General features: G+C 42.1%; 1 protein-coding gene across 7 annotated transcripts in view; it reads right to left on the bottom strand.

Annotated features, from left to right (window-relative positions):
• fmnl2a (formin-like 2a) overlaps positions 1–18,020 on the bottom strand; it is a 66,164-nt gene extending 48,144 nt beyond the window's left edge. For all 7 annotated transcript variants that reach the window (XM_049593556.1, XM_049593558.1, XM_049593557.1 and 4 more), the window contains exon 1: positions 17,303–18,020. In XM_049593556.1, coding sequence (XP_049449513.1) covers positions 17,303–17,416 — 114 coding nt within the window. In that variant the 5' untranslated portion in view covers positions 17,417–18,020. The remainder of the gene's footprint in view (positions 1–17,302) is intronic.
• Between the last annotated feature and the right edge of the window lie 1,611 nt (positions 18,021–19,631).

Below are 19,631 nucleotides of genomic sequence, written 5' to 3'. Positions count from 1 at the left end.
TGATTCAAAGCTCAGTCTGAAACAAGTCAGGAAAAAGAAGCTAAGATCTAGTGTAACGGAGGGACAAATGTGGATGTAAATACATGTATTTACTCACGTAGCTACTCTTTGTGCAACCTGCTATTATAACAAGCTCAACATCGCATGATAGCAGCTGCCTGACATCACCATGTCAGCTGTGTGGAGATTTTATTCCCTAAAAGCAAAACAGCAGAATGCCAAAAGTGTCACGTTTCGAGGGACGGAATCCACACTTTAATATAATAAGAGCATCATGCAAAGGAATATGATGAAGTTTAACAAACATCAAGGAGAAAAGCATGCCAGTCAGCAACACTCAGAAATCATGACAAAGCACAAGAAACTCCCTCCAGACAGCAAAAAACATGAAAATGATACGGGGGAAAATGATGGAATTTACTGTCCTGGATGACCAACCCCTCTCTGTGAATCGTGGGGTTTCAGTGCATCTCCAGCCTCACTTCACGCTTCCAATCTGACATTTCATCTCCACAGCAGCTGTTCTACATCTGTACTGCTGGCCAGTAAACTCCTTCAGAGACAGCTAGAGCTGTGAATTTCAGCTCAAACATGAATCCTACACCAGACTCTAAACCACTGCAGGCTGCAGTTTTGGGGCTCACACATGGGGGAATTCCCCAATGTATGGCAAACAGGAAACACATCATGTCATCTTACAACCAAGCGGCAACCTCCAGGGGCTGGAAAAATGAAGCGAACGTTGAAATGCCAATAACTGAAGTTCTTTGCAAGGCCACATGAGGCTGGCTATAAACCCCTTTGGTAAAATTGCCAACTTAACAACAGAAATAAACACGTTTAAAGTCTGGTACAAAAAAGTTTTTGTCCATATAGCTAATTTCCCTGTCCACCTATTTACGTTTCATTAAGGCTTGAATTTATGCATAATCAAGGGCGAGTCACTTTGAGTGACAGGCTGTCTGTGTGGCATCACCACAGCTCCACCCTCTTGCCTAATACGGTCACTTCTGGCTGCAAAAAAAAACCCAAGATGGCGGCAGCCAAAATGTCAAACTTTAACCTTCAAAATGGGAGTCCATAAACCAATGGGTGCCTACATCCATCATTTTATACAGTTATACTTCCATACAATCCAAAACCAATGTTTGTAGATAGTGATATCTTACACGAAGTTTATATGAATTAGTATTCAAAATTAGTATTTGATATGTAGATTATTAGAAGGTAGTTAATGCTGTAGTATCAGTATTCCTTCTTGCCAGTTTATCATCACAATTTTTCACCCTTCTGGTTTTAGTGTGTAAAAATCTTGCAGAGTAGACAGATAATAAACCTTAACCTTTTGGTATTAAAAGCGATGAAATGATTGCTGCAGACTTTACAAGAGGTGTGTGTGTGTGTGTGTGTGTGTGTGTGTGTTGGACCATGGCCTTTCTGAGTGTTACAATTATATCCAGGTAAAATGTGGCACTTATAAAAAGACACGGGAAAAAGAAATGTTTTCGTGCTCAGCATTTCATGCAGCGCTATGCTCACTGTACATGCTGTAAGGTCAGTCACAACAACTTATCCAAAAAGGCACACTTATTCTACTTTTAACATTTGTATATAGTCAAACATTAAACCTGTATAGTATTAGATCCTTAAACACAACCCTTCCATCTGTTTGAGGGAAGTGACTCACACAGTGTGGACTGTTAAGGTTCAGCAGGTTGACATGACCCCAGGTCAGAGCATTTTCCTCTGATGTGAAGGTGCAGTGGAAATGCCTGTGATCACCTTTCACCACACCACGGTGCAGCTACAGTATACCACACCGGATCCAGCCACAAATGTGTAAATACTACAATCAGTAGCTCGTCTTGAACAGCTGCTACTGATATCAATAAACGTCAATGTTTAACTCAAATCAAACCACAAGGCTCAGAAATATGGACACAACTTATTAGTGACCATGTATCCTCTCATTAAGCAGCTTGAGTCATAAAAAGAGTAAAAATAGGCAGCTGGCTGGAAACCCACCAACCACCCGCTACCTTCCAGGAGGTCTGCGGAGGCACGGCCTTCACAACACAGCTGGCTACAAAGGCAAACACACAGCCACATGAAGGGCCTGCCTTGGTTGCTATTGCTGTGAAAAGATGTAGACTATGTTTAAAAATAGAGAAGCTACACATTTGAATGACGGTGAGTCTTAAATAGAAGTACATAGGTGGTCAAACAGACCTAAACTGACCTATATAACCTGGGAAAGTAACAAGTCACACTTTTATATCAATGTTCCTCTGCTCCTTGCTTCATTCCTCTGAGTACACTGTTACCAAATCAGCTCAGAATAGGCCTTCATTGTTGCACAACTGTTACAAACTGAATGCACAAAGCACAAAAAAAATGACCTGACGATGCAAGTTAGCTCCAAGTCTTAACTCAAGTTAAGATCACTTTTACACTCTAGTGTTGATGATGTTATGGTGCTTTCATTTGACTCAAATGCTGCTTGTCTGGATGACAGAGCTGCAACGATTAGTCGATTAATTGGTTAATCCATAGAAAAAAGTTAACTGGCAATTTTTTGATCATCCAATACTTGTTTTTGTCATTTTTTAAGCAAAGAAGCCAAACATTTGGTGGTTTCATGTTCCCTAAAATCAGAAACACTTTGCTGATCCCCGCAGGGAAATGTGAGAACTTGCTTTTCTTTGTGATACACATGATAATAAACTTAATAGCTTAGGATTTTCAGACCGCTGGTTGGATAAAACATACCATTTAAATGCGTCACCTTGGACTCTGGGAAACTGCACAGGTCATTTTTCACTATTTTCTGACATTTTATTGAAAAACAAAAACAAGTAATTAAGAAAATAACAGGCTTATTAATTAATAATGAAAATAATCGCTAACTGCAGAACTACTGAACCATCAGGTGGGTTATCCTCTTTATCTTCTTGCACAGTTTGTGCACTTACTGGAAGAAAATTCATCAGAAAACCACACTGGGCATGTTCAATATAGGCACAAAGTACTTCACCAGGAGTAAAACGGTGGTACAATAGACAAAGAGGACTGTTGCATTACAGTTAACTTCCACATCCTGGCTTTCACATCATCACTTGACTCTTGAGGAAAGCTGTGTATAAGTGCTCTCGAATGTAAAAGCAATTTTGATTTGAGTGCACTCAACAAAAAAGCTAAATACAATACAAGAGGGGGTTTTTTTCGGGACGAGGGGTTGCGGTAAATGTGATGTGCTGTGGACAAAAAAATATAAAGCAAAGTCAAAAATTGGAGGTGAAACAGATGAGTTCTTTTAAGTCAGTTTTTCCAGTTCATGCCCCATTACAATCTAAAAACCAAATTACCACAGCAAGAAAACTGCCTTCAAGAAAGGTGGTTTAAGTGATTGAAAACAGGCCCATACTTCACTGTGTAACTTCCTCTAATGTCCGTATTATAAACATTAACAGCAGACAGAAACAGACAAAAGTGTGCAGCGCAGCACCTCTCAGCCACCCAGCCTTCTCTCAGATATCTTTCAGAGCAGGGATTGATTTGTCCTTGGGGACTCGGGCTGCAATGAGTTTGAGACACGCCCACGCTCTCTTCTTTCTTCCAGCTCTACCTTTTTCCCTGCTAATGCACCACAACCACAGAGAAACTCCAGTCTCACAGACAGAGCCAGTAGATCTCGCAGTATTTGATCCAGATCATCAAAAGAGTTTTCTCTGCTCCTATAAGCAATATGACACGGGGCAAAATCAAACTAATGACTTTAACAGAGCTTGCTGTTGTAAACACCATGTTTGCATCATTCAGAGCTATGTTCCAACCACTAATTTATTACTGTTCTTTAAAACCAATCGCTACTTTTCAATGAGCATTACAGACACCGCACTGCCTGCCACAACAAGAAAACCTCTGACTGCATCAGTTATTGAAGACTAGTCGTAACAAATACTTTCAAATTGCTCAATACTTCGGAAATGACTGAATGCTGTACTGTTCTCTCCCAATGCTTGCTGCGTCAGTCACAGGAGTGTTTAAGTCTTTCAAGGCATTTACACAGATATAATGAGGTTGGCGCTGCAGGCTACTATGAGTTGTAAAATACCTCCACAAGTGTACCAGTATGTGACAGACTGCACGACTGCATTACATTCCACTCATGTAGTTCCTTGTTTACCCTGCAGGGAGGTGGAGGAGCCCTGCAGCTCAGACATATAACAATCAAAATCATTTTCATGGTGAGCAATAACTGCCTACATGAGGGAGAAAGGAGTAGCATGGCCCCGAGACATGTGCTATCCAAACCGAGCTGTCTTCCCCTCATTAGAGCAGTGTGGATCCGTAATCCTCGGCGTTCTTTGAGGGCACAGGTGTCCCCTGTCTGTCCTCAGATTAGGTCTGTAATCCCCAGGACCCCCTGCTCCGGCTCAGCAGCCCCCTCCATCGGGACTGTAGTGTTTATGTTTGTGAAGCTGTGCGCTGGAATGTCTCTCGACCAAATGGCGAGCCTGACCTCTTGTTTCCCCCCCGATACGAGCACATTCCAATAAAATTCCAGTCATTTACCTCAGTGTGAGGACGGTGTAATCTTACTGTACTTCTGCCAACCTCACATACACTGATAGAAGCTCATTACCAGCTACTCTCTGTGAAAGATACCACCTCATTGGTAGGCTTTTCATAATTACTACTTTTGATGGACAATACATTGTCCCAGAAATAAACAATATTGTCATTTTGAGACCATTTTATACCACTCATTCATTAAGTTTCCGTGACCCCTTATTATCCTCTTGAGGGTCGCGTGGGGGCTGGAGCTTATCCCAGCTGACACTGGATGAGAGGCGGGGTACATCCTGGACAGGTCACCAGACTACCACAGAGCTGACACAGAGACAGACAACCATTCATGCTCACTTTCACACCTACAGGGCAATTTAGAGTCACTAATTAACCTGCTTGTCTTTGGACTGTGGGAGGAAGCCGGAGTACCCAGAGAAAACCCATGCTGTCACAGGGAGAACATGCAGGCTCCGCACAGAGGGGCTCCCCCACCCCGGAGTTTGAACCCCCCACCCCAGGTTCGTCTCGCTGTGAGGCGATAATGCTAACCACTGCACCAGAAAGGGTATATAAAATTTTAGTACTTCTATAGGAGTAGCCCAAAATTACTCAGTTTTTGAGACACAAAAATTGGCCAACAAAAACGAAACCAAGTGATGCCTCTTACGACTAAGTAACAAGCATAGCGAAGCTGTGAGAACACCGCAGTTGCCTAAATAATCTGGCCGGTGTGCTGCAGTCATCTCCCAGGGATGGATGGCTAGTGCAGGATGAAGTTACTGGAGGGTAAAACTACAAATGACGGACTTTTTGGTTCATTGCCAGGGGCTGGCAAGCTAATTACTACCAGGATTGGTGCAGGTTGGTGGCGATGGAAAGAAGAAAAAAAAAAGGGAGAATCTCTGCCCCCAAGTTTTATAATGGCAAGGAAAACCCTGCTGTTTATTCTGGCATCATGTTGGCTAAAATGTTGATGATATTGTTAGGTCTACAAATACACATGTAAACACAACGGGCAATATCAAGGTCAGCAAAATGATTAAGGTCATATCTTTATATTGTATCATAAGTTGGTAATGTAACTTTTATAACAGGCCTACCCATTGGTGTAATTTTCTCCACAACACCCCATCTGTCATGAAGGTACTTTCTGAAAGTGCACAGAGTGAGCCTTACCACAGACATGCATCATCATACTGTATATGACTGATGACACAGTGAAATCAACAGTGATACACACAGAACACAGCAGCTGCAAGAGGGAGGAATCAAATAACTTCCGTTTTGCAAAAATATAAAGACTGAGTGTAAAGTCAAGCTTCCCTGCTTCAACTTTAACACAATACATCTTGCAGGAAGACACCTGAAAGGCACTTACATGGGTGTGTTGTGGGCAAGCATACAGTACATTGCAAAAAGGCTGGTGCAGTGTTTACATTGTGGGTAAAATCACTTTGGCCTGATACAGAATGGCTTTCATGCTGGACGTTATCCAAATACCGGAAACATTATGGAGATGGTTTGGAGCAGCAGGAAGTTGTCCAAACAAAACAAGTGATACATGAACACAGATGAGTTCCAGCCAGGCCAGATGTTGCGAGGTTGCGAAAGTGTCTGGACTGAGGTGGAGTCCATGTTCTTGTTCAAGCGAACAAAGAATATGAATCCTGAAAAAGTTGTTTATCTCTAAGATAAACAATGTCTCACAGGAGTGTAAATGCAGCGGGTTATCGGATGAAATCATCGGTTTACTTGAACGTTGTTATATAAGGTTTGAAGAAAACAACTTCAGATAAAGTTTTGTTACTTCTACATTAATAAACTTTACTTCAGTGGGTGGCAGAGGGATGAAGAGGGAATTTATGAGCTCACAAAAAGGAGGCTGACTAATTTAATGATGCTGCTAAGTATAATCCTTGAGAGCTTTTAATCTTCAACATCCCATGACATACACCACCACACACTCATCTGTGAAGTTGTGCTGACGGTGGTCCCATGACCAAAACAGACACGATTTTCATGTTCTAAACAATTTGTCACCTTTTGGATACGTAAGAAATGACCCCTTTTGACAGTGTGTGGGCATCCTCTTCTATGTTATGGCAACATCTTGAGATGAAAAGTGAAACTGGGATAGTTTGTGGTGCAATACATCTCCACCTCCTCCTGCACTAAGGCCACAATCAAGCAACTGTGACTTACATACAACATAAAACAAACCTTTTCTTCATATAGCCTTAATCTTTAAACAGTAGAATAAGAGTGGAAAGCTACAAACTAGAACACACTCAGTGCAACATCTCACAATGGTGGAAAATAGGGTTGAGCTATTGGTCAAATATATTGGCTATAGGCGACTGACTAAATGGCCAGTTGTTATTTCAAAATTGATTTTTGTCATTTTATTTTGCTAATTTTAACACTGCCTCCATGGACCAAGAGAGAGCTGCTGCTCAGCAGTCATATCTGTTCATGTGACAGTGGGCAGCAAGAGACAGGGGAAGGGAAACAGCGTTTAAAGCCAACATATTCTCAAATCGATGAGTTAAGGGTTGATTTTGAACAAACCAAAGAGGGCAAATGTTGGAACAGTGGAACCACTAACAAAAGCCGTTTTCTCATATGAACTTCGGACAATGCAATGCAACACAACTTCAGGTTAGAGGCGTTCTCACCTACTGGACATACTCTGCTAGGTTAAGGCGAGGGGTGACACCTAGGTAGAACATGCAGGGGCAAGACATGATGCGGATTACACTGTAGCTATGTAGCTGGTTCATAATTTGGTCTTTAACAACAGAGTGTTTTGCTGTTCCTTAAATTTATCTGACAATTATTTTTGGCACTTACAAACAGAAGTTCCCTAATGTTATCATCTCTCCAGCTAGATATTTTTGTTGCCATCTTCATGTATATGACCCTTGTTATTCAACCTTGGATGTTTGTTTTTGTCTGGATTTGCAAAAAGCCTCATGATAGAAACATGATGAAAACTTCCACTTTTCTTGCTGTGAATTCTTCGGACAATTACTTGCTCTATACACAGATGAGCTCAAAAGACATTGAACGGACTTTGTTCAAGGGAGTTGGTAAAATAAAGTCAATTTAATGTCCGATTCAACTGATTCGGACATTTGCGTTCTCACACACAGCTCATCCAGGTAATTTCTAGATAATTTTGGACTGCAGTGCATGTATGAAAGGTGCTCAAGATGGTTTTGGGGAGTTTTATTTTGTTTCTGTCAAGTTTGAATGAAGTGTGTTTTTACGATAAGTTAAAAAGTTGTAAGAGAAAGAGAGAAACTTGAATTCAGAAGGTGTACGGTTGCATTTTTTTCTGTTTTCTTAATATTTTACGTTCATTTTGTTTCTTTATTAGACTAAAAAAGCTTAGAGAGCTTAAAGACATAAGACATCCCATCACAGGGATTTCACAGACATCCAACAACATCATCTCTCCAACACAAAAAGTACAATCACTTCTACTGATGAGATGATTGATGCACTCTGAATTGCAGGGTGGCTTACACAAAAATATCATTCTGTATCATCCAGTGAGGAGAAGCTGTATGAGAGCTATATAACACAAGAATATACACGGTCGCTGTTCACATTGCTACCTTTTTGCCAACAAAAAAAAAAATATAGAAAACATTGCGGCAAGCAGCAGTGTTGGGGGCCAGACAGAAGTGCATCAAGCAGAGTAAGCTGTAGCCTACATGGATACAGTGTGGACAAAGTACCAGCCCACTGAGCAATTTGTATTATGGTTGGCCCCTTTCCAGTTTGTGTCTTCACTGTCAGATTTGTTAAAGCTAAAACATCTGAGTGCCTGACTGAACGTACTCACTCAACACGATACGAAACCAATACGTATATGTATCCGTCGTGCACTGTGTCTCATGAGCCAGCTATTACAAGCTTCTCATTGAAACTACCTGCTCACGTATGGCTTTGATCCTGTGAAAGGAAGTTCTGTGTTTTGTGGGAGAACTAAATGTGTTCAAGTGAATAATACAGCAGGAACAACAAAGCCAAAAATATCAAAAGGGTGATGTTAATCTTCAGGCCGTCTGAATGATGAGCTCTTCTCAGGATGACATTTTGTTAAATCCCTGCACTCGCTTTTAAGTTTTACAGGAAGTACATAATTACTTAACCTAAAGCCTAACCTATGAGACTTTGGCTCATCCACTCTGCATTTGTTTTACGTGGGGGGTCCAGGGTGAAAGGCACATCTTCTGTCCAATAAAGCCTGAAACAACAGACTGCTACATTGTGTGGGGCTGTGATGGGGCCTATATCAAACTCTGGAGAGGTTCTGTTGCATTTGAATGTACTTCAGAGATCATACATTCAAATGCAACAGGACCTCCCATTCTGCTCTGCAGATGTTAATTCTGGCAAGTCGTTACCCGACAAAACCTGCCTTTTTGACTCTGGCAGTGTCAAAGGCAGCATATGTCCCAAGAAAAAACACTCAGAAGAAAAGGCTAAAAAGAAACGAGGCAACTTTAAAGTGAATTGCTGAGTCTTTTCATTAGACTGTAAGTTAGAGAACTTGGTGGTAAAGCTCTGTCTGCACACTTTCCTGCATTTGGATGGAAGAACATTGTGTAACTATTGTACAAGGTTGTAAAAAGTCCTTGATGAACTTGTTCTAACAACTCCAAAATGTCAGCTGACAGACCCTGAATTTGCTTCCTTGTGCTGGCCTAAAAAACCAACACCCTGCAGATCCAACAAAAAACACTGAGTCAGCAGATCAGGGGAAGTCGAAAACCAAACTGTAAACATACTCCACATAGCTCAAGGTCCCTAAAAGTGAGCAAAAATATTGATGCCACAAGATAAAACTGTCACTGAAGCCACAACACGACACTAATTTGTCACAATGACAGCGACATTTGAAGGATATCCTGAACTTGGTTTTGGATAAAAAGCTGAACACAGTGAACATCAACTAATTCTCAACAGTTCATAACACAACACCCACTCTTGTGCAGCCCTTTGGCCGAGCAACCTCACTTTATTAGCCCAGCTGCCATCTTGGACCCCGGACAGATCCTGACCATAATGCACTTCTCCACAGAGCAGTGACTCCGCTGTTCTTTTGTGTGGCCCTTGGACCGGTTCTGTTGGACAACACTGGCGACTGGCTGTGACCAACATGAAAGGACCAGAGTGGCCTATTCCAAGCTGCATCATCGTACACCTGCTCCTTACGCAGTTAGACCTACAGCAAAGATATCCATGGCCAAGTGCGAAGCTACATCCAAAGCTAAAGCCTTACTCAGGAGTGATGTCAAAAAGCTGCTGGGAAAAGTCTTTGAAAACATTTTCTATTGACAGCCGGCATTCAGTACAACATTTAAGCCGTAGCCACTCAGGGCATACATGTGCACCGTCCAATTGTGTCCACTAGAGGTGCTTGTTTTTGCCACTGACAGGCCTAGATTATAATTCTAAGTGTCTGACATGTTTGTGTAAAGCATCCATACAGAAACAGACTGTTTTTTAAGAGTAAGATCCTTTATGTTTAACCAGAAACAGCCCTGAAATCTCTATCGTCAGAGCCACCAGACTCCATTTAAATAAACTGTAATTTTATCCTAACAAAACACGCTTCATTCAAAGTTGACAAAATCAAAAATAAAACTCACAGAAACCGTTTTGGTTAGCTTTTCCACTGTTCCAGTAATCACCAACTTTGGTTTGCTTGAAATAAACCCTCAGGTCACCCAGTTCGATGTGTAAATATGCTGGCTCTATACATGCTAAAATTACTGTTTATTTATATGGAGTCTGGCTTTGGCGATAGAGATTTCTGTGCTGTTTCTGGTTTACCAAAAAGGATCTAACTCTTCTCTATCTCTATCTCTGTAGGGATCCTTTCCACAATGCAGTAAGATATTTTTAACAATAATCGATGGCAAAAACAAGCACTTACACACATGCCCCAAGTGGTTACATTGCAGCCTGTGTCGTGGCTGCCGGCTGCAGCCCTCTCGCTCAATACTGGACCAGTTTCAAAATCTATTGTTCCCATTTCTCACCAAGACACAAAAACATGGGAAAATAGAGTCCAGGTTGAAAATATCAAAGTTACCCCTTAAAGTTAATATTGCTTTCCTTGGTCAGTGCTTGTTGCCACCCACGCTGCAGTGCAAAAAACCAAACCACCCCCAAATGTGTAGATGTCAAAACTGACCTGAGAATAACAATAGTGATTGAAGCCCCAGCGGTTTCATCTCAGCGGTGCCTGCACACAGCAAAGAGAGACCTGTTCGCACATAATCAGCTGACCCTCTGCCAGCCAGGCAAGATGCCTCCAGGCTCCGCTTCAGGGTTCGAGCAGCACATTATCGCTCAACACCACAGCACCTCACATTCCTTCAGAGAGGCTGCAAAGGCCAGCACACTGGCTGACGGATCTCATCGCTCCCCAAGCATTTCATGCTCAGCTCTGTTACGGCTAATTGGTGGGTGAGCATCCTGGGGCTCCGGCTACACCACAAACACACATGCCCCTGCACAAGCATGTACGCACACACACACATATTTGGGTATGTGTGGTGGCCTCTCGCAGCCTGCCGGGTCTGGGTCCAGTGCCAGGCTCCGTCTTGGGCTCTCCACAGAATAAAGAGCAGCTCTGTTCCCTGGGCCTGCTGCACGGGATTCAGCCAGTGTTCACCCTCTGCTCCTCAGACAATACCCATTGTTCTGCTTTTTAATGAAGAAGAGTCGACATGGAAAAACTAGGAGGGTTAGCTTAGTCACTTCCTGGGTCCCATGTAGCAATGTAGGAGACAGATACATCACTGTGTTTGCACAGAGGTGAAAAAGTAGATGGCATTGAGAGAGACAAATCACAAGCTCAGAGATGGACAGTCAAATTCTCAAAGTCAGACTGTCTTTCAGAATAAAGGTGTTCCCATAATTCCACCATATAACCTGATTAAAGATGAGTGCATTTGTTTCTTCACAAGTCTGTAAAACTCTTCTGGAGAGATGAACTCGTTTCGTCTCTCTCAAAGGCATTCAGGGGGCTTGAGACAGCCCAGTCGACAGAATAAAATGTTGGCATTGTAAGTTTCTGCAAACCACGGATAGGCCTTTTAGCACGTTTTATACGTATGATGTAGTTCATCGGAGGAGGAGGGGGTGGTGGATGGCGTGGCATCCAGGCAAGACAGATGCCAAGAAGCAGACCAGTTTTTGCAACCAACAAAAACAGGCATTTTTAACCAGAGTTCTGGATGTGTCCGGCCATGATTATAGCAACCAAACCCAGTATTTTAAGCCAAAACATGATGTTTTCCTAACCCTACCCAAGTGGTTCTTGCGCCTAAACCTAACCACATATTGACCACAGCGTTGTTACGACATCAAAATGAAATTTAAAATGTAAAGTTTTAACAAAGCTGCTATATATGAAACACACAAATGTAACACATCTGTGGTTTGCTGAAATTTTGAGAGCATCTGCATCTCTTATGTTTCTTCAGTCTTTTATTCAGGCTTTTTCCCTTTACTTTGCCAATCATCTGTGCTTACACCTACTGTCTGAATTTAGGTATATATGTATATGTATATTGAATGACAAAATAATAGTTTTTACAAAGGTGCGACAAACATAAAAAAAATCATCTTTCCAATGGCGAATAATGTTGGAAACAATGACAAAGCAAATGTTTAAAGCAGCATTAATCAATGTTTTTGGCTGCCTGAGGACAGAATGTCTCAAGCTGAACATGAGGCACACATTTGACATACTATGGTCGAATTAAGATGTTATGGCTAATGTTATCTATTTACACATCATGCAGATCGGAAGCAACATTTGTAATACACCCTCAACTCTGTTCAGTTTGTTAAAGCATAGATGAATACTTTTGGTAAGGCTTTCCAGTTGAACTGGTGCGTGCAGGTAAAAAGCACAGCTAGCTTGGACCTGTCAATGTGACAAATTACACTTCAGTTGGACGTGACAGCGCTCATGTGATTAATCTGAGGAGTAGATTTCAGATGCAGAGCGTCGCAGAACAAATAACAGCAGCTCAGGGGTGCTTCGGTGGCCCTTAAACAAAGTAGCTTAAATGTAATCTGGACAGTCTATTAAGAAGAGCAGCTAAAACAACAACTAAGCCTATAGTCCCCATATGGCATTTAAACAAGTAGTGGCTGTGAACGTCTCTGCCTCCCTGACAGCAGTCATGATATTCGCCCAAAACTACTGCCCTGAGATTGAAGTGTATGGTATCCTGGATGTGGGTTTATTTGATGTCAGCTCTGTGGCGAGCCGAGGCAGAGGAGCAGACACGAGGCCTGAGTTGAATTCCTGTTACACAGAGTCATGCTCCTGTGGTTCAGCATGAAGCATATAGACTGGCTCATACTGTACATGTGACTCACAGAGATTGACTGCAGTCATTTCACATGCTTTCAGCTAGTGTGCACTTACAGACCGAGAGAGAAAATTGCCACTTTTAAGCGTTGCCTATACCCTCTAATGGTTGGCTAAATGACAGTGTTGGATTGATTAGGCAATAAGTGCAGACCAGATTGATCTACTGGGATGTTGATATGACCAGCAGATTCACTGGGATATCAGCTAGTGCTGCGTAGAGTAAACACCAACAGGGCTGCCCCAGTCCTGGCTAATCATCGTGTGTGACCCATCTTCTTCTTGTAGACTTGTCGCACCAACACTATGGCAACCACCAGAGAGGTGAAGACTTGCAAACATGCTTTCCAGAGAGCTATTTTTCCCTGGATGTTTCCCATAATAGAGCTATGGGAAAACCTAACCCTCAAAGCACAACAACCAGTAACATTAACAAGACATAAAAGGCAAAGAGCAGACCTCAAACACACGGCAAACTGCTCAGTAAAAACTTGTAAGCAATGGATAAATTCCATCTTACACCTGCATGGAAGTCTACACCCCCTTTGGTGCTTTAAACAATGAATATTTGGGTTTAAACTACACCTCACTTCACTGCCAAGGTCACATGTGAATTAGCCTCTTATCAGGGCAGAGGCCTTGCATTACAATTAGCCTAAGTCTATTTCGAAGATCAGCCCTTGGCCTCAGGGATTCATGAGACAGAGTCTTCAATGGGAGCTTTTCATTTAGTAGAAAATGTCGACTCAGGGGGCATTTAACCACAAGGTTTTTCCAGAAAGTGGTACTTTCCTTAAACTACATCCGTCAACTGTATGACTGCACGGAAGGAAGCGTGCATCCACTGCTAGCTCAACTAGCACCACTGAGCTAGCTAATGTTACAGCTCAGCCAAGGAGGATGCCATTAATGTTTACATCTTGTGCTGTCACAAGCACGAACCTCTCCTCCATGAGTAGATACACACTTCCTTCAGCGGAGTGTTACGTTTGGTGGGTGTAGTTTGATAGAAAGGAAATAGTGCCAGCTAATTCCATTTTGAATCGAGAGAAGGCAGACATCTCCAACACTCGGCAACTCACGCCAAAACAATCTTAATAAATAGAACTCCAGGTAAGAAGTGAACTGTCGCTTTAAAATAAAATGCTGTCCCTGGAAAAAGACAAACGAGAAAAAAAAGGTCATATCCTGGTGAGAACTTTTGCTTCTTACTGTTGTCAGGTCACTGACTGTGAACATGTACAGAGGAAAACCACCAAGCTTAGACATAAACATCAACTGCATTAAGCTTTACAGTTCATTCTTGACCACAGAAAAAGCAGTTGACAAAAATGGAAAAAAAAAAAAACTCCACCCATGGTCAGTTTACTCAATTGTTCCATGCACTACAAGCTCCTGGAGCTTTTGATCCATAGCGGCTACAGTTTTGTGAACCACAATCTTCATGTTTACAAGGATTTAACGGCTGACAAGCTGTTGGAAAATGGTTTTTATACTGTGCAAAACTACATGGGTGTGAATGGCTTCTTGGATACAAAAAAAACCGGCCCGGTATCTCTGATCTTGAGGAAACACAACCAAATATCAGGGCTGAGTATCACAAATCAATACTTTTTGGATGCTGACAAGTGCTTCATGGCGGTCTATTTATTCTTTGATTCGGTGATTTTAATCTAAAGGAGGAAACTGTGAAACATTGCTAATTTTCTGTTCTATTTTTTAAATGCAGAATTCTTGTGCAACTGTTTGAATGTTAACGCAACTCTAAGCACTGACACACGGGGAAATTCAGCTTTTTTTAATGAAAAAAGGGAAAAGTATGCCTTGAGAATTGACACAAAAGAAGCAGTGTCTCCTTTAATGGCTGCTGATAAGGTATTTCACTTTCATCATCAGCTAATTCTTGTCTAACAGAGGCGAATATTAGCCGCAGGCCTATGAATCAAATAACTTACTTACTAACTTCTTCAGCTGATGATCTATACACAACTCTTACTGTGGGAATTGGCCTTATTCTCTGTGTGTGGTTACACACATGTGGTTTGCTCAGATGATGGAGGTCATGAGTCAGTATAAAAGACAGCTTTTCACATCGTACGGCATGGACCCAAATTCAAACACTGTATGTCCTTGATAAGAAATTCAAGGGTTTAGCGAGGCGAGTGCTTAAATGCGGTGGCTCACAGAGCGCGCCTTTAATCCAAACGGCTCCCTACTGTGATCCACTGCTTGCCTGTTGATCAAACATATGAGGAGTGGCAGGTAAACAGTGCAGCTGCTATTCCATCATGGAAGGTGGAGAATATGTTGAAGGAAGACCTGCATCAAGTCTAAAATAGTCTGTTAGGTATTTTATGATTGATAAAGGAAGCGATGACAGAGAGGAAAGATTAATGAGTAGGTGAAAGGGTCGTTGATCGGCAGGCAAGTACACTTAAATGTTGATTCATCAGCACTGGTAATGACTGATGTGTTGTGACACAAAGACGACCGAGAGGCGTGATGAGGTATCAACCTAATCATCTGCTATTCAAATTGAAGTGATGTCATCAGAGTCACACAGTGCCACTCACTCCCGCAATCAATGGAGCCAACTGCCATCAGGCACGGCCGAGACACATTAGGATTTAAATGGCAGTAAATAACACTAAATGCGGTGATTATAGCACTAAATTCTTCTAATGCTGGAGGGCTTCCATCCCGCCAAGAGCTGAGGCATCATGCTGGCAGCAGGGGAGGAGGAAGGGAGGGAGCGGGGGAGTTCCTGACATGCTGTGAGGATCGGCTTTTCTGACAGCCAGCCCACAAAATCCTCGAGTTGGACAGGTAGATTTTTTATTTATTCTGGAAAGCATAATAAGGGATTAGTTTTGTACACCGAATGTATGGATCCTAATCGTTCTCTCATCCCTGACATGTACTGCTTAAAGCGCTAGAGGGGGAAACCTTAATGCTTCAACAAAAAAGTAGGTGATTCTAAAAGCAGACGTGATTAAGGAGAAGGCCTAAATCCCTCTGTGGTGTGACGTCAAAACCTCTCTACCCCAAAGTCTGCTGCCTCCTGCACAGAATAGGATTCATCAGTGTCTGACAAGCAGTAATCACACCCCAACACAACACGGTGACCTACACAATATCAGACGATTTGACTTCCACCTGAACTCGATCCACTTTTCGTTATGGGCTTAAAAAAATCCACGCCACTGACGTTAACAAAAACAAATCCCTGCATTAAAAAGAAAGACCTTTTCCTCATCTTTAAGATAACTTTACAATCACGCCACTGCTGTGAGAACCTGCTTGCTCAGGTCAAATTCCTCCTTCTGAGCGGCTGATGTTTATGGGAGCAGTAGGCCAGGCGACAATCACATTTGACCCACATTTTACCAGCTCTCAAATTTCACCATCACTGCACTGTTCTTCTATTTCGGCCTTTATTCACAGACTGGGGAGCTGTGTACTGGAAAATCTCTTTGTCAGCAAAACGTTACAGTAATTGCCTTTATAATGACTCTAGTCCATCTTACAACTAAATCCCCACAAATCAGTCAACATATTGGTGAAAGAAGTTTTCGTCAACCTTCAAAATAAACACTTTCCTCCTATTAAGAGACCTGTTAGTACTTTAAAGCCTGGAGGGTCTTGTCAGCAACACCAGGAATTTTCAGCCTTCGCTCCCAGGTAGCATAATTGTTGACATACGCTGTTGACACTTTATGATGTGACAGATGTTTCAAGGAGGAGCTGGCATGCTGGGCACTTAGAGCTTCAGTAGTGGGCCAGCGTCTGGGGCTCATAAAGTTGGAAGGTGCGGGGAAAGAATGCCATAAAACCAATAATTTGACGGCAGGTGTCTCGTGGAAATTTACAGAAGCACCAAGGCTGGACGTGGGCTGCTAAATGAGAACTGTCCAGTAAACATTTATTATCTTGTGCTTGGAGTTGAGGGAGCCAAAATTGGATGTTTGATGTATTTGGGCATGATGTGGCGAAAAGAGTCTCCGAAACTTGTTGAGTCCAAAAAAAAAAAGTAGTGGATTGAGTGCTCACATGTAACTTCATCACTAGTTTGATACTTTGGAAAGACCTTAAGGTGCTATCTAGCCTTCAGATTTGTAGTCTAGCTGTGCAGTATCTCTCAATCTCTGATATAAGTGCCCCTTTTTACTCGGATTGCCCCTTTTTTCCTGAACAACAAAGGACAGGCGTGCTGGACAAACAGAGGTCCAACCTACACACAGCTGTCCCGTCCCAGGACACTGAAGCATGGAGGGAACAAAGAGCACAAATGAACATTTATTTTTTTTTACATATATATCTTACCAAAACAGTTGCAAATCTTTCCTCCAGTTCCCCAGGGTCGGGCATGGGTAGTTTCAGAGGCATGTTGTGTCCTCTGAAATCAGTGTGCTGGTCCATGCTCCCTGCGTTCCCCATGGTTGACCAACAAGTACAACTTTTCCCCCTCTCTGTTTTCCTCTAGTAAAAATCTCGGCACGGCAAAAAAAAAAAAACAACAACAAAAAAAAAAAAAAACAGAAGGAATATTTATATATGTATATCCGCACGTCCTTTGGTTTGTGGTCCTCACTTACAGGTTGATATCCCGGTCACTTGTTCAACATAAAGCACATGTGAGGGACGCAGAGGAGTAACGCGACGGGTCCGAGAGGCAGCAGCAGCGGTGGCGGCAGCAGCACAGCCCCTGGTGAGGCATTTCCACGGCAGAAAGAGGAGCTCTCTGGAAACTTGACTCGATCCACACGGACCTTTCTTCGCTGTTATCCGTATCTTGCACAATTTCGGCTCCACTCCCAGCCGGTAGTAATGACGACGAGCATGATTCACGCTTATTGCAATACCCCCCTCCTTCTGTTGGTAGTGTGAGTGGAGCTGGCTTCACTAATCCCTCCGCTGCTGACCAGCTAGTTAAAGGAGGAGGGGGCTCCTCCACAGTCCTCATACACACACACACACACACACAGTCACACCACACACACCGAGGCTGCACACACTCTCATCCCTCCCCTACAATGAGTCCTTTCAGGGGCAAGCCTCCCACTTCTTCTTCTTCTTGGGGCGTAGCTCCCAAAGCCGTAGCTAAGGAGATGATATTTTCTGTGTTGCATTGTGGTACTTAGAGTCCTTTGTGAGGGACAACAAACTTGGGGCCACAGCAACCCTCCTCAGACAGCCCAGAGATGATTACATGAAGCTCTATGGAGTGAATTCATTAATTACTCTGTGCATATTCCTCTCAATTTAAATATGTGTGGTGTTTAAAATGTGTGTCCAAGGGGTTTATTTGTTGTATTTATGTGCCAGCTGTTGATATATTGATCGTAGGACCACTCCAGCAGTAGCGGTTCTAAGGGGAGGCAATAAGGGGGCCAGTGCCCCTGTAATATTAAAGTCCCCATGAAATGAAAATACATTTTGAATTTGAATTTAATTTGCACACAAGATGTGAACAAAAAAAACAACAAAAAAAAACCACGCATATAAAATATACATTGTGCAGGAGCGGTAAGAAACCCGAAACCTCTCCTATAGAATTTCTAATCTACCGTAAAACTTCAATTAATAGCCCGGGCTATTATTTGCTTGAGTCGCTGAAATCAACGGGCCTATGTTTGGGACAGGTCTTTAATTCCTTTCATACAAAACTGTTGCTCAGCAAAGTTTGGGAAATACAATTTAATTTTTTATTTAAACCAGTATGAATGTTACTCGTATAAAAATTAGGTTTCAAATCATGTATTAATTATGAATCAATCAATTGATCCAGTTCCAACAGACCGCACATCAAAGAGAGAGAGTGTTACAGCACTTGAGGATTACAGCACCCAGCATACCGACACGACAACACTTTATCCTGTTAAAACAATACCTACAACTTGAATTGATTTTAATGAAAAGCCCTTTTGATTCTTTTGATCTGAGGACCCTTACAGACTAAAAGAATATGGATAACTTACAGGGTAATCAAGGAACAAGCACATAATTTGAGGTAGCCAACAACCTGCTTTTATACATCCAAAGAACTTCTATTAAAGAAAATGAGCTGCTTGGCAACCAGCCGGGCCTCTAATTGAGGCAGGCTTTTATTTGTCAAAATGTGTAGCCACACCGGGCTAGTAAAAGGGGCTGGTGAACTAGGCTTTTAACTGAAGTTTTACAGTATTCTGATACAAATGGTATTTCTCTCATTAACATGACAATATAACAGACAAAACAAGTTACAATAATCATAAATGAAACATACACATAACACAACTAACACATTAACTACAGCACTGGTGTTTTTCATATTAGACTTTCTGTAAAAACAGATTAAAATTTTTTGAATGTTTGAAGACTACTCCTGCGCTCAGGGGTGTTTGAAAAAGCTCATCCAGTCAAATGAGACTTGGTCAAATATGTTGCCACACTGGTCCAGGCCACCAGGAATGCTGTTCAGTCTTGAAGCCAATTTTCCCAGTGGCAACTTGTGGTATTGCAGCGAAGAATTTCCCTGTGGCACAAAAAGCCACTACCATTATAAAAGAGATGTTTGTAAAACTGCTAACAGGTTACCGCAAAACGCAAACAAGGTTAATATTAACTTTTCTACTGTGAATTTTTGATGCATGGAGGTTTTATATTTGTAAAA

Source organism: Epinephelus fuscoguttatus, linkage group LG13 (assembly GCF_011397635.1).
Source record: "Epinephelus fuscoguttatus linkage group LG13, E.fuscoguttatus.final_Chr_v1".
NCBI classification, from domain to species: Eukaryota; Metazoa; Chordata; class Actinopteri; order Perciformes; family Serranidae; genus Epinephelus; species Epinephelus fuscoguttatus.
The sequence above is the reverse complement of the archived record's forward strand: the minus strand, read 5'-3'. Positions and strand labels throughout refer to the sequence as shown.